Below are 21,229 nucleotides of genomic sequence, written 5' to 3' on the forward strand. Positions count from 1 at the left end.
TCAGCGTCAAGGTAGGGTCAATTTAGGGTGCAGTAGGGATATTTATACCACCCCATATAGCCTTCCTGTGCCATACAGTAGAGGATATATTTTTTTTCTGCTTCTCTGGTCCATATATACGTACCTTTTTTGTTAGTGCCCTATTTTTTAAAGATATATTTTTAAGGGGTTGTCTCTATTTTAGTTGATTTTGCAAAGCAGTCATCAAAGCAAAAGGTGGCTACTTTGAAGAATCAAGAATATAAGACATATTTTCAGTTGTTTCACACTTTTTTGTTAAGTATATAATTCCACATGTGTTAATTCATAGTTTTGATGCCTTCAGTGTGAATGTACAATTTTCAAAGTCATGAAAATACAGAAAAATCTTTAAATGAGAAGGTGTGTCCAAACTTTTGGTCTGTACTGTATATCACTGAACTATTTTGTATCACCTACCAGTAATGTAAACAATTGCAATACTAATTCTTGATACTTTTAAATGATCATGCTATTATTAACAGCTCAATAGTGTATCTAGAATTGCACATGCGTGTGCAATTCCAATATAAAAACATCAGCCTTTTTAATGCCCTGTTACCTTTGTTGCTTTAATGCAACTGCAAGAGGTAGGCAGACTAAAGATGGGTCACCGCAACTCATGAGCCATTGCTCTGTTATTCTTCCCCTTCCCCAGGCTAAAATTTGCTAGCCCCTGCATCGGTGCCAGAAACTTCTAATGACAGAGTACATAGGGACCAACAATGTGACAACAAGCATAATTATACATGTTAAGGATGTAGTATCAGTGTTGTACTTTTGCTCTGTGTGATAACCGTGCAGACTTTATTTTTCATGTTTCTCACCTGAACACCAGAGTACGCCTTTAAGCTAATAAATAATTTGTCAGTATCAAAGTCCACCATTATTGTGACCTAAAGTTATGTTTTGCAAGTGGATGACTCAATCCTCAAACTAAAATTCTCTGGAATAATAAAATGATTTACAGACATGCCAAAACAGCGAGTTGTTCGTCTCCAGTCTATTTTTATTCCATTAAGCATAGTTTATGATGGATGACACATTCCAATCAGAGAAAGGTGAACGAAACCTGTGGAACTTACATACATCCCTGGCATAAACAGCTCAACTGACACTAAAAGTAGTTGCAGACATTAGTCTATGCAGGCAGTCCAGAAATGCACATTATTACCCTATACAATTATATTAAGATAAATGAGCAGAAAAGAATGCTGGTTGAAGGGTAGACAATTATCATTTTCATGTTACCATAGTGCATCCATGTAATGACTTGTAAATATGAATTAGTAATTTTAGTCCACAAAGGTCCAAGATCACTATCTGCTTGATTCCAAATTCAATTGGTTAATATTATATTATCGGCAGCATCTGCTAAAATGAATTTTGCATCTTCATGTTACAAAAGCTTATTTGATTTATAATCAACAGTTATACAACTTTTTTATATTTTCTTCAATCCCCTACCATTTTCAGCACATCTGCTTTTCGTCTTTTAATGGGATCATGTTCACTTGACATGGGTTCAAAGCCTTTAAAGGGGTTGTCCACTACTAGGACAACCCCTTCTCACTCCCTATGTTTCGCCCCAATAACCTAAAAACACTTACCGGTATACTCACCTCCCATGCCGGTGTCGTTCCAGCATTGTCGGCACTCGTGCGGTATTATGACACATGAGCCCTGTACCCAATCAGTGCTGGCATCACTGTACCTGCTTTCGCACAAATCGAACATCAAAAGGAAGTCAGAGCGCAGTCGCAACCCTGATTTCCTCTTCATGTTTGATTCTAAGGCCGGGACAGTGACACTAGCGCTGATTGGGTGCAGGCCTCACATGTTATAACAACCACACGAGAGCCCTGGGAACATGAGTGATGACAACGCTGGAACGGTGGTGGCACCGGACCTGAGTAAGTGTTTTTATTTTATAGGGTCCAAACATGGGGAATGAGAAGGAGTTGTCCTAGTAGTGGGCAACCCCTTTAATTAAGCCTTTCTTGTAATAAGTCATCGACAATAGTACATGATAATGGTGGATTTTCTGCCTGCAAAGATCTTTAAAATGACAAGGAATATATTGGAATGTTGTATGATGTTCACATTAAGGGGACTGTATCATGAGACACTAATGATTTTGCCATAGGAAGCCATGGCCAACTGAGAATTTCCCATGACTGCCATTCCAATGGCTATAGTTGTAAGATGGCACAAGTCTTCCACAATGGGAGTATCTCCTTGCTTTGGCTCATATAAGGGGGTCTCCCAATGGGGCTAATAGAGAGTTTTGGAAAGTGGGTACCCCTTTTATGATTATTATGCCCCAATAAGGCATATAAATTGGGGTTGCCTTCATGAGACAATCCCTTTTAACTGAATATTCCCTTAAAACAGATATGTACTAAACTAAAATGTAAGTTACTCTAGTAGCTAAATAAATGTGTGGATCCCAATGTACCATTCTTATCCCTTTTCTATTATAGCCGGTGGTATGATTATGGCAGATATGCTTTACATGACAGCACTAAGCCCAGCTGTGCCATCTAAAAAGATGGACATCGGGACAAAAGAACACAGAGTCCATCTGAACTCCCTTTGTCTCATTGTACTGAATGGCTCTGTCAGAGGTACATCTAAATCCTGTTTTTCATGGATTCAGACTGACGCCCTAGACGAAAGCCATTAAAGCGCTGCTGAATACAGTAAAAATTTAGCTTTAATCGTAACAGACTTTTTTTTGTTTCTTTTCATTTAATCTTATCATGTCTTATGATGTCACCATACTGTCATGGCACACTGAGCATGCACATATCTGATTCTCATGGTTTATTTCGCATGATGATCATATCTCTTTCTCATGCTTGAGGTCACATCTCATGTACCGCTGCAGACAGCAAGTGGCTGGTGTATGACAACTAAGATTCCCTGACTGTCACATGCTTTCCGAATCCACACTAAGCATTAATGCCGACTTGCTGTTCACTGCTGAGGCCAATGATTGGCTGCTTCAGTCACGTGGGGTATACAGGCTGCAACATGTGTAGTCAGTGTCAACAGAATAGTAACAGGAACTAATGTGGATATGGCACTGTAACAGTGGGGTGTATATCTTATTTACTTATTTTAGATGTATTGCTTGTTTCAGGGATTTTTGGCAGAGTTAATTTCAATCCATTTAGGCAGCTGTTAGTCTTAAAAATGTAAGTTTTTACATGTCTTTTTTAAAGGGAATCTGTCACCAGGTTTTTGCTACCTCATCTGAGAGCAGCATGATATACGAAAAGAGACCCTGGTTTCAAAGATGTGTCACTTAGTTTTCTGGGTGCAGGCAATATGACACAATCAAAGTTTTTAGATGTAGAATGCAGCAGAACTGAAAAAGCTAACCCCGCCCACACCACAGCTTTCTGTGTACATTGTCTATTGACAGTGAGCTGCTTATCACAGGAGGAGGTATGGTCAGCCACTCACCAGCTAGTCACAGCAATGATAATGTGCTAGTGATAAAACCTTTATTGTAAGTAAACAACAGCACGCAGCTTGATAAGTGACACATCGGTGAATTCAGTGTTTTAACCCCTACCTCATGTTGTCCTCAGATTACATAGCAAAAACCTGTTGACAGATTCCCTTTAAATGTTATTAGTTTGAAACTTATGGGAATAGCTCAGTGATACAAGTTATGCTTGTAAATGTCATATATAGTGACAGTATAAAAAAGACAGCTTGTGTTTCATAGTTAGCAACCATGTCATCATACAGTATATGAAGTAGAGACTAATTCAATAAAGATTAACATCAAGATTACTGATAAATCATAATCTAACCCCGCCCGCACCACAGCTTTCTGTGTACATTGTCTATTGACAGTGAGCTGCTTATCACAGGAGGAGGTATGGTCAGCCACTCACCAGCTAGTCACAGCAATGATAATGTGCTAGTGATAAAACCTTTATTGTAAGTAAACAACAGCACGCAGCTTGATAAGTGACACATCGGTGAATTCAGTGTTTTAACCCCTACCTCATGTTGTCCTCAGATTACATAGCAAAAACCTGTTGACAGATTCCCTTTAAATGTTATTAGTTTGAAACTTATGGGAATAGCTCAGTGATACAAGTTATGCTTGTAAATGTCATATATAGTGACAGTATAAAAAAGACAGCTTGTGTTTCATAGTTAGCAACCATGTCATCATACAGTATATGAAGTAGAGACTAATTCAATAAAGATTAACATCAAGATTACTGATAAATCATAATCTATTCTGCATCTAGATCCTTCTCTGCATCTAGATCCTTCTCTGCATCTGATTCTTCCTTTTCATCATCTGTCTCATGTTCACTCTCAGACTGTTCTGACTTGAGAGATACATCTTCTTTACGAGTATCATAGTAATTTGTCTCATTTTCATCCATCGATTCCTTATTGTCCTCTTCCTTGGTACCTTTCACATCTTCATCCATTTCTGATTCCTCTATGTTACCTACAGTTTTCTGGGTTTCCTCTTTTTCATCACCTACTTTTTGCTGATTTTTATCTTCAGCCTTTTCTTGTTTCTTACTTTCTGGTTCTGAAACCTTAGTTTCCCTGATATTTCCAGTATTGTCATTGTTCACATCTTCCTTTTTCCTAGTATTTATTTCCTCCATTGATCCACTGTCCCCATCATCATCATCTTCAACTGCTTTTCCTTTAACATATTTTACAGATTCTTTTTTGGCAGATTTCTTTTTACCCTTCAAAGCCTATAGACACAGATAAAAAAGAATAAAATAAATACACCTTGATTCATGATAATGTCTGTAAAGCACTGCAGAACGGAATAGTGCTATATAAGCAAGCAAAAGAAATAAAGTCAATATTTTTGTATTTAAACAACCGTATAAGGCTTAAAGTGAACCTGACAGCTGATACATGCTGCCTAATCCATATGCAACATGTATCAGACCATGGCTGCATGGTTTTCTAGCTGCCAGGTGTGTATAGGGAGAGGCCTGTCACTTCAGGGTAGCGGGCGGGGAGACGCCACCAGAGACCAATCTGTCCGACTAGTTTCCAATATGACTCAGTCCCCAGCATCTTTTAAAGTAAGTTTTTTCTGAAATGTCACATAACTGACTGAGATCATACAGCAAATGTCTGAAGCATGCTCTCTGTGGATTGGGCAGCATGTATCAGACATTGGCAGTATGATTTTACGACTTTTCAAAATGTTTTATGCTAGATTTCTGGTGTAAACACTTTGATGAATCAGGTCCTTATTTTAAAAATTCCAGATTGGGTATCTTGTTAAATGCAGTACAAGAAAACTCTTCTGGCTTTGATTCATCTGGAATAAAATTAGTGGAAAGGCGCATGGATGCACACACCACTTTTAAGACTTGCCTTATTCAGTAATACTTGTGTATCTTTTAATAAATTAGGTGCCTTTGACACCACCATGCCCCCTCATTAAGACTGGAGTGTACAACGCCGGTCTTGAAAAGTCAAGGTCTTTATCTCTAGAAGAAGGTTTCTACAAAATCGTAGAAGGCGATTCTTTACAGTACCAGCATTGAGACTATATACTGTGAGCACGGTGGCTCAGTGGTTAGCACAGCAGCCTTGCAGCGCTGGGGTCCTGGCTTCATATCCCACCAAGGACAACATCTGCAAGGAGTTTGTATGCTCTCCCCGTGTTTGTGTGGGTTTCCTCCGGTACTCCAATTTCTTCCCACATTCCAAAGACATACTGATAGGGAATTTAGATTGTGAGCCCCAATGGGGACAGTGCCCATAATGTCTGCAAAGCGCTGTGGAATTAATGGCGCCATATAAGTGAGTAAAATAAATAAATAAGCTTGCTGCGAGAGGACACTGTAACACATTTTAGGGATGGCCCTGAAAGGATGCAAAACTTCCACTTTGGAATTATTTGAACTTCCTCAGCAATAAAGTAGATTGATCAAGGCTAAACTTTAATATGTTACTACGTAGAAATGAACTTTTTAAAGCTATAGCTTGAAATAGCATTTACTGTATATGTGAAGAATATTCAAGATAATCCCATGTCAATCATTGTGCACTGTTTGGCAGGGATTATAGAGATATACAAATGCAAATCTGAAACCAAATATTCTTGCAAGGGAGGGGGCCGAGAGGCAGGGAGTGACATGCCCCACAGCAGCTGTGAACTGCGCAGGAAGGCCCCTCCCCCAGGCCATGTGTTATTTTGTGTAAGATACTATAATTCAACACCGAGTTATGGGAATATGATGCATCCCAGTGATAAACCAACTAGATTTTGGGAACCCAAGGGAATGGGGAATGTCACCCTAGCTTTTAGCACAGACCAGCGTGTAGGGAAAGGGAGATACCTGGCACAGCCTTGCGGGGGCCCCTAGGGCTCCGGTGTTTGGTATCCACCTGTAGCAGGGGCCCGGATGAATCCGATGACACCAGAGCCAGCTCTGTAGGACCGTCCAATAAGGAGGTATAGCCCATTGTCGTTTTTGGGAGTTTAGACCAGGGGTGGAGACTTGGGCTCATCCAGGGAGCAGTAGTGGGAGTGACCCAGAGAGTTTAAAGGTCCCTTCAGCTAGAGCCTGGTGTCTTTTTTCCTGGGGAGGTCGTGACATCACGTCGTGTGGAAGGAGTCCGTCAACCAAGAGAGGGCCCACAAGCCTCCCATGTGGCAGCCCTTCCCCCGAAAGCCAGGTCGTTCATCTGACCGGTAACTGACTTGTAATAACTGCTTTGTATCTTTTGTACCCCTATTATTGTGTTTGCAACTCTGATCATTGTGTATGTTGAAACCTTATGTATATAGTGCAATGTCTGGTGTGCCCTTACAGTGTTTAAATATATAATTTAACCTTGGGCTGCTCTTTTATCTCGATCCATGAACCCTCACGTCCGTTGTTTGGTCCAACGAACATGCTACCAGGCGGGTTTCTAGCCCGATATACAGTACAGACCAAAAGTTTGGACACACCTTCTCATTTAAAGATTTTTCTGTATTTTCATGACTATGAAAATTGTACATTCACACTGAAGGCATCAAAACTATGAATTAACACATGTGGAATTATATACTTAACAAAAAAGTGTGAAACAACTGAAAATATGTCTTATATGCTAGGTTCTTCAAAGTAGCCACCTTTTGCTTTGATGACTGCTTTGCACACTCTTGGCATTCTCTTGATGACCTTCAAGAGGTAGTCACCGGAAATGGTCTTCCAACAATCTTGAAGGAGTTCCCAGAGATGCTTAGCACTTGTTGGCCTTTTTGCCTTCACTCTGCGGTCCAGCTCACCCCAAACCATCTCGATTGGGTTCAGGTCTGGTGACTGTGGAGGCCAGGTCATCTGGCGTAGCACCCCATCACTCTCCTTCTTGGTCAATTAGCCCTTACACAGCCTGGAGGTGTGTTTGGGGTCATTGTTCTGTTGTAAAATAAATGATGGTCCAACTAAACGCAAACCGGATGAAATAGCATGCCGCTGCAAGATGCTGTGGTAGCCATGCTGGTTCAGTATGCGTTCAATTTTGAATAAATCCCCAACAGTGTCACCAGCAAAGCACCCCACACCATCACACCTCCTCCTCCATGCTTCACGGAGGGAACCAGGCATGTAGAGTCCATCTGTTCACCTTTTCTGCGTCGCACAAAGACACGGTGGTTGGAACCAAAGATCTTAAATTTGGACTCATCAGACCAAAGCACAGATTTCCACTGGTCTAATGTCCATTCCTTGTTTTCTTTACCCCAAACAAGTCTCTTCTGCTTGTTGCCTGTCCTTAGCAGTGGTTTCCTAGCAGCTATTTTACCATGAAGGCCTGCTGCACAAAGTCTCCTCTTAACAGTTGTTGTAGAGATGTGTCTGATGCAAGAACTCTGTGTGGCATTGACCTGGTCTCTAATCTGAACTGCTGTTAACCTGCGATTTCTGAGGCTGGTGACTCGGATAAACATATCCTCAGAAGCAGAGGTGACTCTTGGTCTTCCTTTCCTGGGGCGGTCCTCATGTGAGCCAGTTTGTTTGTAGCGCTTGATGGTTTTTGCAACTGCACTTGGGGACATTTTCAAAGTTTTCCCAATTTTTCGCACTGACTGACCTTCATTTCTTAAAGTAATGATGGCCACTCGTTTTTCTTTACTTAGAATTTGTATTATGGCAAGAAAAAAGCAGCTAACAGTCTATTCAGTAGGACTATCAGCTGTGTATCCACCAGACTTCTGCACAACACAGCTGATGGTCCCAAACCCATTTATAAGGCAAGAAATCCCACTTACTAAACCTGACAGGGCACACCTGTGAAGTGAAAACCATTTCCGGTGACTACCTCTTGAAGCTCATCAAGAGAATGCCAAGACTGTGCAAAGCAGTCATCAAAGCAAAAGGTGGCTACTTTGAAGAACCTAGAATACAAGACATATTTTCAGTTGTTCCACACTTTTTTGTTAAGTATATAATTCCACATGTGTTAATTCATAGTTTTGATGCCTTCAGTGTGAATGTACAATTTTCATAGTCATGAAAATACAGAAAAATCTTTAAATGAGAAGGTGTGTCCAAACTTTTGGTCTGTACTGTAAGTCCGTTATATCTAATAGAAACTCGTGGCAGCTCTCCCAGGCCAACCAGGCTCTGCTTCATTGGAGCTAGTGAAGGAGCCGCTCATCCTGTCAGGGGTGTGAGCGAGTGTGGTGCCATGTCAGTGACTGAGTGGGCCACCTCTTCTCCCTCCCTGGTGCCTTCCTGTACCCGTGTGGACATGGGGTGTCTGTGTAGAACTGTACCAATCTGACCTTTCACGTCCTCGAGGGGGTGCAGAACGTCACATAGGTGCAGAGGGCAGGTCCGTACCACGTGCTCCGTCTGACTTAATTGTGACGTCAGGCGGGTGGCGGGGTGTGGATCCATCACAAGTGGTTGCAGCGGTGGAATTCTCTGAGGTCTCTCTGTTGACATTTCATCACATTGGTGGCAAGCGGTGTGGGATCGAGATAATAGTGTGTGTGAGTGTGGAACGCATACTCACAGACACTAAAGACTGCCAGTAGTAGCTTTTGCTGCTGGGGTCTTAAGATCAGCTCAGCACTAGACAGTCAGAGTGCAAATACTGTAAGGTGTGTGGATGCATCTGGTTGCAGTTCGGTTTCAATGACTATAGAGAGCAAGAATGGCCAGTGGCACCAGGGGCAGAACCAAGGAGATGGCCAATCCTACGGATGGTGTTGAGGAGGTGGAAGATGATGTCGCTCTAAGAGAAGGGGAGCCCAACCTAGGCCCCCCAGAGAGAGAGTCGCCAGCGGTCGGTCCCGCAGTGGGCCACCCACCACCTGAACCCTTCATGCAAGTTGCCCTGACGAGTCTCCAGGCTGGGGGCAGGGCCACCTACGAGAACCTAATGGTAGAACGTCCATCGGAGCGTGAGTACCAGAAAGATATGCTTCAGCTCCAGCTGCAAGCCCCAGCCAGTCGCAAGTCCCCTGAGATCCGAGTCCCAAAGCTATGGGCGGAGGACTTCCCCCCTGCTGCACAAAGGGGGGGATTTGGACACGTTCTTGCTGGCATTTGTAAAAACCTGCCATCAGTACCAGCTGCCTGAGGAACAGTGGGTCCGGTTCTTAACCCCTCGCCTTCGGGGTAAGGCCCTGGAAATCTTTGGGTACCAGTGAGACCACCCTGAGCTATGAGGACATCAAGCAGGCTCTGGTCCGGCAGTACAACTTGACCCCTGAGTCGTACCGGAAGAAGCTCCGGAGTATGCAGCGGGGTCCTGCAGACAGCTGGGTCGATCACATGCAGGCCTTACTGAAAGCAGTTGATCAATAGACCATGGGATTGGAGCTCACCACCGTCCAGCAGCTGAAGGAGCTCATCGCGACTGAGCAGTTTCTGTGGAACTGCCCGGAGGACCTCCAACAGCACCTCCGTGACCGGAAGCCAAAGGGGCCTCTGCAACAGTGACACTTGCTGATGAGTACTCCAACAACCGGACTCCAGAGGCCAAGAAATTTGCCAGCTGGAGAGGGAGTAGGACGAATGCGATGCCTGCTGTCCCTGCCCCCAGGCCCATGGGGGCACCTACCCAAGCTTTCCTCTCCACGCTGGTAGCGGAACCCTGACTGTGCCACCTTTGCAGACAGCCGGGCCATTTCAAAGCCATGTGTCCCCAGCGCCAGAAGAGCCTGTCCCAGAAACCATCCACTGTTTTGTATGTGAGTGGGGGTGGTGGGAAGTCCCTTGACAACCTTCAGACTGTCAAAATAGGCCACGCCAGGGCCATGGAACTGCGAGACCCCGGCACTGGGATGACCGTTGTGCGGCCCGAACTGGGTCACCCCAGGATTTGATACCTGGGAAAACGCTCACCGTCTCCGTGATTGGAGGCGTTGAGCCGGAGCTGCCCGTCGCCAAGGTGTATTTGGACTGGGGCACCGGGAGGGCAGTGCAGGAGGTGGGGGTAACTCCGAACATTCCCGTGAGTATTTTACTTGGGAGAGACTTGGGGCGGCTAGTGTCCCACTGTGTGGCCACTGAACCCCCAAGGCCTAACTCTCCAGACAACATCATGTCCACCCCTATTGCTGCTAATGTTACTAACATGCCTACTGATGGGGATGTAGGGGTGGGTGATGGATGTACTGTATCCCTTCCCCCTCGGGGGGGAGGAGATTACTCAAGTCGGCTGTGATAAGGCCCCAGAGCGTGGCCAGCCGGCAGGCTGGAACAATTTGTCCTGTGAGGTTGTCACAGAGGGGAAAGACAGGAGGCAAAGAGTTGCGGAGGAAGAGCATGGCATGGAGGGCGGGGCAGTCCCAGGAGAGGTAGGGCTGCCAGGTAAGGCCACATGGCAGGGTTCCCACATAACCGTGATGTCAGAAGGCCAGAGTAGTCCGTGCAGACCGGAGGCTTGGTCAGAAGAGGAGGAGAAGCGGACGCTACCCACGGTCACAGCGGCCGTGGCGGCATCCAGGCCCCAGGGGCCCCTCGGGAGTCTGACGGCTTCTTCCATTCCGACCAAGTGGCTGCCAGGTCAGACAGAGACCAGGAGAAAGGTCCCAGGGAACTGACAGAAGACGTGGCAGTTTCGTCTATTCTGGCCACGTCCATTCAGGGGTTTCAGGCGGCGTTAGAGACTGACAACAGCCTGAAAGCTCTTAAGGAGCAGGGGGCACAGCCTCCCTCGGACTCAGACCTCGAACGGGTGGTCTGGAAACAAGGACGGCTGTACCGGTCCAGTGAGGTTCACCGGAGGTGTGGCCCAGGGACTGACAGTTAGTTATACCTTAACCATTCAGGGTGGAGTTGTTGCGGATGGCACACGAAATTCCGATGGCTGGACATCTAGGGATCACTAAGACCAAGGCCAGGCTAGCCAGCATTTATACTGGCCAAGGATGGGGGCCGAGGTAACCGCCTACTGCCTGTCGTGTGACACCAAAGCCCCACTGGTAACTCCGCTCATCTTTGAAGAGCCTTTCAGGTGGGTGGCTGTGGATTTTGTTGGCCTGATGGCCACTCCCAGCAGCTCCGGGAAACACTTCATACTGACGGTAGTAGACTATTCCACCCGGTAGCGGTAGCCTTGTCGCCCATTCGGGCAGACAAGGTGGCCACCGCCTCACTGGAGATTTTCTCCTGAGTGGGTTTTCCCCAGGAAATGCTCACTGACCAGGGGACCAAGTTCATGTCACAGCTAGTGATGAGCAAGCACTAAAATGCTCAGGTACTCGTTGCTCAGGTCGAGCAAATTGGAATGCTCGAGTGCTCGGTCCGAGAAACGAGCCGAATGTAAGTCTATGGGAAACTCAATCATTTTTCCGGCGGTCTGCAGAGGGCCTAAAAGTTGCCCAAATCGATGGGAATAGTGCTCAAATGACATGGGAACAGCATGGGGAAGACCGCTGGAAGCATCTCTGACTCTCAGGTCACTGCTGCCAACAATGTTGTCAGAGGTATTATGCCACTTTTATGGACTAACAATAAAACATACAAAAACTAAACCAAAGTTGATTTTCCTGGGAAATATGTTAAAGAACATCCTTTCCAGGTTAATGACTTGTATACAAGGCAAAATAAATAACCAAAAACAAAAATGATCCTCCACACCTTGGGCTATGTTCACACGTAGCGTTTTTGATGCATTTTTGCACTTTGGCATTGCTTTCAACGGTGAAAAATAGATTAAAGAGTGTGTCTCCTACAATGTTATTGGGTATGCAATGACTGCAAGGGCTGCCAAAAATTTGGACGCACCCCGATAGCCCTTTGAAGAGACATAGAGGGGGACCTCAGTAAAAAAAATGTTCCCATTATAAAGGAGTGTGTCTCCTATAGTGGTAATGCCCATGCAGTGACTGCAAGGGCTGCCAAATTTTGGGAAAAACCACAATAACAATTTAAAGACAGATAGAGGTGGGCCTTGGTAACGACATGTTCCCATTAGAAAGGAGCGAGTCTGCTGTACAGTTATAGGGTATGCAGTGAGTCCAACGGCTGCCAAAATTTAGGAAAAAACCCAATACCAATTTAAAGACTCATAGAGCTGGACCACAGTAATGACATGTTCCCATTAGAAAGGAGTGGGTTTCCCATACTGTTCTTGCTTATGCAGTGACTGCAACAGCTGCCAAAAATTTGGAGGAACTCCAATGCCCTTTGCAAGAGACGTAGAGGTCAGAGGGCCTCCTGAAAACAATGTTCCCATTATCAGAAAGTGGGTCTCCCATACTGTTTGCCTATGCAGTGAATGCAATGGCTGACAAAACTTTGGAGGAACTCTAATGCCCTTTGCAAGAGACGTAGATATGGTGATATGGTAGATATTGTGGTGATATGGTGGTGGAGGATGAGTATGAGGAGAGGGAGGAGGACAAGAGCAAATAGACAAAATCAGGAAGCGTATACCCATGTCTGGGTGTGAAGACAGAGGTGCATGGGAATAAAGTTAGACCTCCCAAAAAAATACACTGTGTTTGAGTTTATGTTACGCTGCTATCATTCGGCGGTGTTGAGAAGTCTGACCCAATCCAGCCCTTGTTAATTTTTATAAGAGTCAGCCTGTCAGCATTTTCAGTTGACAGGCAGATGCGCCTATCAGTTATAATTCCACCAGCAGCACTAAAAACCCGCACTGACAAAAAGCTAGCGGCAGGGCAGGCCAGGACCTCCAAGGCGTAGAGAGCCAGTTCATGCTACGTGTCCAGCTTGGATACCCAATAATTATAAGGCACAGAGAAATCATGGAGGACGTTGGTACGGTCAGCAAGGTACTCCCTCAGCATCTTCCTCCTTGTGAGAGTACCCCGTGCCTCAGGGCCTGTGCGATGGGAGGGTCTGAGAAATCTGTCCCAGAACTTTGACAGCGTTCCCCTGCCTCTGCTGGATTGCATTTGTGTCTCTCTTGCCTGTACTCCTTGGTTGTCCAACGAACTGTAACCTCTGCCGCCAGCATTTTCACATGGGAATTTTTTTAATAATTCCGCAACAAGGGCATTCTGGTACTGCCCCATTTTATTAGGCCTGTCCGGCTTAAGAATAAGAAACAGAAATTTCTCCTTGTAGCGTGGGTCTAGAAGTGTCACCAACCAGTAATGACTGTCACCCAAAATTTGGACAACTTGAGGGTCACGGGAAAAGCAGCGTAACAAACTCAGCCATGTGTGACAGACTGCTAACAGGCAAGATTTCCGTGTCCTCACCAACTGGACGACTGACCATGCTCTCCTCCTCCTCCCTGTCCTCAGGCCATCCACGCTGAACAGACGGTATGACAGTTGTGCAGGTAGTACGGTCTATAGCGCAGGAAACTAGCTCCTGTTCTTCCACCTCCTCTTCCTCATTGTCACCCAATCCACATTGGGATGAGATGAGGCTGGCTGTGTGGAATCACCCTGTATAGTTCCTTGCTCCATCCTCTTGTGCTCCGCCTGCAATGCATCCTCTTTAATTGTGAGCAGAGAGCATTTCAGAAGACAAAGAAGTGGGATGGTTATGCTAATTATGGCATCATCGCTGCTCACCATCTTGGTGGAGTCCTCAAAGTTTTGGAGGATGTTAGAGATGTCTGACATCCATGTCCACTCCTGAGGTCTTATGTGTGGAGTCTGACCTGAATACTGATGGACTTGTTGATGCTAGTAGTCAACAACTGCCCTCTTCTGCTCACAAATCCTTTCCAACATCTGCAATGTAGAGTTCCAACGTGTGAGTACATCGCACACCAGTCGGTGAGCTGGAAGCTACAAACGCTGCTGAAGCAAGGCAAGGGCGGCGTAAGCTGTAGCTGACTTTCTAAACTGGGCACACACGCAGCGTACTTTGACAAGCAGATTATTGAGAAACTGCTGAACCACGAGGTTAAGCACATGGGCCAGGCATGGCACGTGTGTGAGCTTGCCTCGCCTCAGATCCGCCACCAGGTCCCGGCCATTGTCACACACGACCATGCCTGGCTGTAGGGTCATCAGTGTCAGCCACAGATCTGCCTGCTCTTTCAGAGCTGTCCACAACTCTTCAGCGTTGTGCGGTTTGTCACCTAAGGATATTAGCTTCAGCACAGCCTGTTGCCACTTGGCTGAGGCAGTGCTGCAGTGCTTTCAGCTTCTGACTGATGTGGTCATTTCGGAGATGGAGGCTGAAAAGGAGGAGGAGGTGTAGGAGCTGTAGCATTGACCTAGGGCCCACAATCCTTGGCGTCGGGAGGACGTGTTCTGTCCCAAGGTCCGACTGGGTCCCGGCTTCCACTATATTAACCCAGTGTGCCGTCAGTGAGATGTACTATCCCTGCCCAGAAGCAATTGTCCACATGTCCGTGGTTAGGTGTACTTTCCCAGTAACTGCGTTGTTGTGGGCATGGCTAATGTTGTGGGACACGTGCTCATATAATGAGGGGATGGCACACCGAGAGAAATAGTGGCGGCTGGGGACCGAGTACTGAGGGACGGCCGTTGCCATAAGGTTACGGAAAGCTTCCATCTCCACTAGCCTAACAGGCAACATTTCGAGCGCAAGCATTTGTGAAATGTTGTGAATTTAGTAGTGTGTCCTGTAGGGCGTTGGCTGTGTATTTGCACTTGTGTTCCATGGACTTGGGTAGGGACAACTGAACGCTGCGCTGGGACAAGGACATGGATGTGCTTGCTGATGGTGCTAGTTGAGAGTGTGCAATGACACGTGCAGGGAGGGAGGCATCTTGGCATGCGCCATGGACAGGGGATTTGGGTGCACGCACAACAGAGGAAGAAGCAGTGGTGTCACCCGTAGACACTGTTTCTGGACCCTGGGGTTCGGCCCACTTAGTCGGGTGCTTTGCTGCCATGTGCCTGATCATGCTGGTGGTGTTCAGGCTGCTAGTTTTGCTAACTCTGCTGACGCTGGCCTGGCAGGTGGTGCAAATGGCCTTTTTGGGGTTATCTGCAGAGTCTTTAGAAAACAACCAGACTCGGAAAGACCTCACAGTTGTACTGTCAACTTCCGTCGTGCTGGCGTTACGGGAAACGCTTTCCCGCCTTCTGTCTGCAGCTACCAAACTGCTTCTTCCTGCCTGTAGTGGTGCTATGCCTTCCTCCTCCTGTGTACTGCTGTCCTCACTCTGCCTGTCCCCCTGCCAGGTTGGGTCAGTTACTATATCATCCACCACTTCGTCTTCCATTTCCGCACCCTGGTCCTCCTCCTGACTTTCCGGCAATTGTGTCTCATCATTATCATCCACCTCTTGTGACAGTAATTGCACTTTCCCACCGTTGCCTCCATGTGACCGTGGCTGCTCAAATATTTGGAGATCGCTACACGTGTTCTCCTCTTGACTCTCTTGAAACTGGCCGGGTGAGAGGCCCGAATCTACAAATGGAAAAGTGAACTGCTCTTCTAAGTGTCCAAGTGTTGGATAAGTTGTCTCCGGGCACTTGGCATGGTGGGAGGAAGGAGGATCAGGGTTAGGAATATGCGGTCCAGACTCACGGCTACTGAGACTTGACCGTGTGGAAGACAGAGTGGTGGTGGTCGTGGTGGCAAAGTGACTGGAAGCATTATCTTCTATCCAACCAACAATCTTTTGACACTGCTCTGTCAAAAGGTTGTGCAGTGGTGTTGTGCAGTCCCCTAGTAATAGTGGTGTTGTGCAGTCCCCTAGTAATTGGGACAGGAAGGTCGAGCGACAAGATGTGGGTTTTTGTTGTGGTACAATTTCAGCTTGGCCACGGCCTCGGCCTCTGCATGCACCATCACTATCATATCCACTTCCTCGTCCCTTGCCATGCACCTTGGCCATCATAAGTGGAGGACAATATTTTCCATGTTCACTAGAAATGGCTGATTTTTGAACGCAGTTATATGTGATATATCTGACAGAACCACAGTTTTAAATAGCAGGCCTGTAGTTTACTAATACCATTCTTCACAGAGACCTAGCTTGAATAGCTTTACTAACACACTGCAACGAAATGGAAGCCAGAAATGGCTGATTTTGGAACGCAGTTATATGTGATACGTCTGACAGAGAATGACGGTTTTAAATAGAAGGCCTGTAGTTTACTAACACTATTCTTCACAGAGACCTCGTGTGAATAGCTTCACCAACACACTGCAACAAAATGGAAATGAAGGCCAATATTTTCCATGTTCAGTTCAAATTTCTGGATTTTTATCGCTGTAATATGGAAAAGATCTTGCTGTATTCTGTAGTGCTAACAAGCAAATGGAGCAGAAAAATTGTGTACTCTGGATTGCTTTTTAAGCAAATAACCTGGATTAAGATAAAAAAAAAAATTTGCCCTGACCCCTGATACCTGGGGCTATGTCTACAAATATTTGTCACAGCAGGATCAGTCAGAAGTTGAACTTGCAATGGGCCCTCTTGTGCTGTATCATGCACTGCAGTCTGTAACATACCCTGCCTGCCTGCCTGCCTAACTCCTGCTATCACCTTCACCACTTAAAATATGCAGCTGGATTAGTCCTCAGAAGGAATGTTAGTTCAGATGGAGATATATATGGAGATATAAATATATATATATATATATATATATATATATATATATATATATATATACACACAGTACAGACCAAAAGTTTGGACACACCTTCTCATTTAAAGATTTTTCTGTATTTTCATGACTATGAAAATTGTACATTCACACTGAAGGCATCAAAACTATGAATTAACACATGTGGAATTATATACTTAACAAAAAAGTGTGAAACAACTGAAAATATGTCTTATATTCTAGGTTCTTCAAAGTAGCCACCTTTTGCTTTGATGACTGCTTTGCACACTCTTGGCATTCTCTTGATTAGCTTCAAGAGGTAGTCACCGGAAATGGTTTTCACTTCACAGGTGTGCCCACTCAGGTTTAATAAGTGGTGGATACACAGCTGATAGTCCTACTGAAGAGACTGTTAGAATTTGTATTATGGCAAGAAAAAAGCAGCTAAGTAAAGAAAAACGAGTGGCCATCATTACTTTAAGAAATGAAGGTCAGTCAGTGCGAAAATTGGGCAAACTTTGAAAGTGTCCCCAAAGTGCAGTTGCAAAAACCATCAAGCACTACAAAGAAACTGTCTCACATGAGGACCGCCCCAGGAAAGGAAGACCAAGAGTCACCTCTGCTTCTGAGGATAAGTTTATCCGAGTCACCAGCCTCAGAAATCGCAGGTTAACAGCAGCTCAGATTAGAGACCAGGTCAATGCCACACAGAGTTCTAGCAGCAGACACATCTCTTCAACAACTGTTAAGAGGAGACTTTGTGCAGCAGGCCTTCATGGTAAAATAGCTGCTAGGAAACCACTGCTAAGGACAGGCAACACGCAGAAGAGACTTGTTTGGGCTAAAGAACACAAGGAATGGACATTAGAACAGTGGAAATCTGTGCTTTGGTCTGATGAGTCCAAATTTGAGATCTTTGGTTCCAACCACCGTGTCTTTGTGCGACGCAGAAAAGGTGAACGGATGGACTCTACATGCCTGGTTCCCACCGTGAAGCATGGAGGAGGAGGTGTGATGGTGTGGGGGTGCTTTGCTGGTGACACTGTTGGGGATTTATTCAAAATTGAAGGCATACTGAACCAGCATGGCTACCACAGCATCTTGCAGCGGCATGCTATTCCATCCGGTTTGCGTTTAGTTGGACCATCATTTATTTTTCAACAGGACAATGACCCCAAATACACCTCCAGGCTGTGTAAGGGCTATTTGACCAAGAAGGAGAGTGATGGGGTGCTACGCCAAATGACCTGGCCTCCACAGTCACCAGACCTGAACCCAATCGAGATGGTTTGGGGTGAGCTGGACCGCAGAGTGAAAGAAAAAGGGCCAACAAGGGCTAAGCATCTCTGGGATCTCCTTCAAGATTGTTGGAAGACCATTTCCGGTGACTACCTCTTGAAGGTCATCAAGAGAATGCCAAGAGTGTGCAAAGCAGTCATCAAAGCAAAAGGTGGCTACTTTGAAGAACCTAGAATATAAGACATATTTTCAGTTGTTTCACACTTTTTTGTTAAGTATATAATTCCACGTGTATAATTTTCAAAGTCAAGAAAATACAGAAAAATCTTTAAATGAGAAGGTGTGCCCAAACTATTGGTCTGTACTGTATATATATATATATATATATATATATATATATATATATATATATATATATATATATATATATATATATATATATATATATTGCTTGTTTATAGTTAGTATAGGTATTCCACTATATATATATATATATATATATATAGTGGAATACCTATGCTAACTATAAACAAGCAAATCTCTCCCTGACTCAGCAGCAGCTCTCCCTACTTTGCAAGTTTCCGGGGTAGACTGTGACGAGCATAGCGGCACCAGGTCTTATATAGACCTGATGACGCTTTGTGGCCAGCTTATCACTGTAATGCCCACAACCAACATGGCTATGGCATAACAGTGCGTGGCAAGCAATCCCTGCATGTTCATTGGCGATCTAAAACATACAAGGTGGGGGCCCAATTTCCCGCCCGAGCAACCCGGAAATACACGCCAAGCTTTTCGAGCACAGTGATGCTCGGGCGAGTACCGAATAGTGGCGAGCACGTTCGCTCATCACTAGTCACAGCTGATGGAGTCCCTCTGTAAGCAAATACAGGTGCAACATCTGGTGACCAGCCCGTACCACCCACAGACCAACGGCCTGTGCAAAGAGTTCAATGGCACCCTGAAGCAGATGCTAAAGATGTTGGTCAACTCCCACGGGCATGACTGGAAGCGGTACCTCCCACACCTGCTATTTGCCTACTGGGAGGTTCCACAGGCCTCAAAGGGGTTCTCCCCCTTTGAGCTCCTGTATGGTCGGCGTGCACGGGGCCCCTTGGCTCTGGTGAAGGTGGTCTGGGAAGGGGACTTAGCCACCCCTGGAGTGTCGGTCATCAAATAGATCATGTGCTTCCGTGACAAAATGCAGGCCTTGGCGCAGCTGGTGCACAACAATATGACGCGAGCCCAGGCCGACCAGAAGCGATGGTACGACCAGAATGCTTGTGAGAGGACCTACCCGGTGGGTCAAAAGGTGTGGGTACTGGTCCTCGTACCCCAGGACAAGCTTCAGGTGGCCTTGGAAGGCCCGTACCTCATGCACCAGCAGCTCAATGCCGTGAAGGCGGAAGGCCTTCCATGTAAACATGATGAAGGCACATGATTAGTGTGAGGCCTGCGCCCTCCCCGTGTGCAACCTGCCAGAGGAGGGAGAGGCGGAGACCCTCCCGGACATGCTCGCTCAGGCTAGGGTGGGTGGGACCATTGAGGATGTGGAAGGTTGCAACCAGCTGTTGTCGGGCAAACAGTCCCAGCTGTGGGCAACCCTACACCCCTTCCGGGATGAGTTCAGCAACTAACCCAAAAAGACAGAGTCGGCCATCCACCATGTGGACACCAGGGATCATCCCCAATCCGGTGTTCAGCATATCAGGTCTCCCTGGAAGTACAGCAGCACATGCGCCAGGAGATTGACAAGATGTTGAAGCTGGGGGTCATCCAACCCTCCAGCAGTGATTGAGCCTCGCCTGTGGTCCTTGTCCCAAAGAAGGACCGGACAAACCGGTTCTGTGTGGACTACAGGGGGCTCAACCCTGTCACGGTCACCGATGCGTACCAAATGCCATGCATCGATGACCTACTCGATCAGTTGGCCGGGGATATTGGCAGATTCCCCTGACCCCCGAGGCACGGGAATGCTCTGCCTTCATCACCCCATTCGGACTGTATGAGTCCACGGTGATGGCATTCGGCATGAAGAATGCCCCTGCCACTTTTCAGCGGATGGTCAACACGCTGCTCAGGGGACTCAAAGGGTGCGCGGTTGCAAACCTGGATGACATTGCCATCTTCAGTCCCACCTGGGAGGATCACCTGGAGCATCTGGCGCAGGTGCTCAGGCAGATCCAATGGGCAGGCCTGACCATTAAGCCGGAAAAGTGCCAGCTGGGTATGAGTGAGGTCCACTACCTGGGACACCGGGTAGGTGGGGGAACTCTGAAGCCAGAGTCCAGGAAGCCATCGCATCCTGGCCCATCCCCAGGATCAAGAAACAGGTGATGTCCTTCCAGGGCACCTCTGGGTACTATAGGAGGTTCGTCCCTCACTATAGTAGCCTGGCAAAACCCCTGACAGACCTCGCCAAGAAAAAGCTGCCCTCCGCAGTCGATTGGACAAACAACTGTGAGACGACCTTCCGGGCGCTGAAGACCGCCCTTTCTAGCTCCCCGGTACTACAGGCAGCCGACTTCACACGGCCGTTTGTAGTGCAGACTGACGCCAATGACTTTAGCCTTGGTGCTGTGCTCAGCCAGGTCAACACTACGGGCCATGAACACCCCATTTTGTACCTGAGTTGGAAGCTCCTGCCGAGGGAGGTGGCCTATTCCACAATGGAGAAGGAATTTCTGGCAATTGTATGGGCCCTGCAGGCTCTGCAGCCATACTTGTACGGATGCTAATTCACCGCAGAAACAGACCACAACCCCCTCAGCTGGTTACACACCATATCTGGAATGAATGGGAGGTTGCTACGCTGGCGCCTCATGCTCCAAAAGTACCACTTTGCCATTCGCCACAACAGGGCAGCGACCATGGCAATGCCGACGGCTTATCCCGACAATGGGAAGTTGTGGACAGATGCGTGGGGGAACACCGGGTGGTGCTACCCTCTAGCACACTCTAAAGGGGGGAGGTGTGAAGAATATTCAAGAT

The 21,229-nt window shown here is 46.4% G+C and overlaps 1 protein-coding gene across 3 annotated transcripts in view; it reads right to left on the minus strand.

Annotated features, from left to right (window-relative positions):
- Window positions 1-1,022: 1,022 nt before the first annotated feature.
- CFAP97D2 (CFAP97 domain containing 2) overlaps window positions 1,023-21,229 on the minus strand; it is a 99,073-nt gene continuing 78,866 nt past the window's right edge. For all 3 annotated transcript variants that reach the window (XM_073664845.1, XM_073664844.1, XM_073664843.1), the window contains exon 5: window positions 1,023-4,766. In XM_073664845.1, coding sequence (XP_073520946.1) covers window positions 4,281-4,766 — 486 coding nt within the window. In that variant the 3' untranslated portion in view covers window positions 1,023-4,280. The remainder of the gene's footprint in view (window positions 4,767-21,229) is intronic.

Source organism: Phyllobates terribilis, unplaced genomic scaffold (assembly GCF_046119375.1).
Source record: "Phyllobates terribilis strain yellow unplaced genomic scaffold, ASM4611937v1 Scaffold_2__4_contigs__length_985480577, whole genome shotgun sequence".
Classification (NCBI taxonomy): domain Eukaryota; kingdom Metazoa; phylum Chordata; class Amphibia; order Anura; family Dendrobatidae; genus Phyllobates; species Phyllobates terribilis.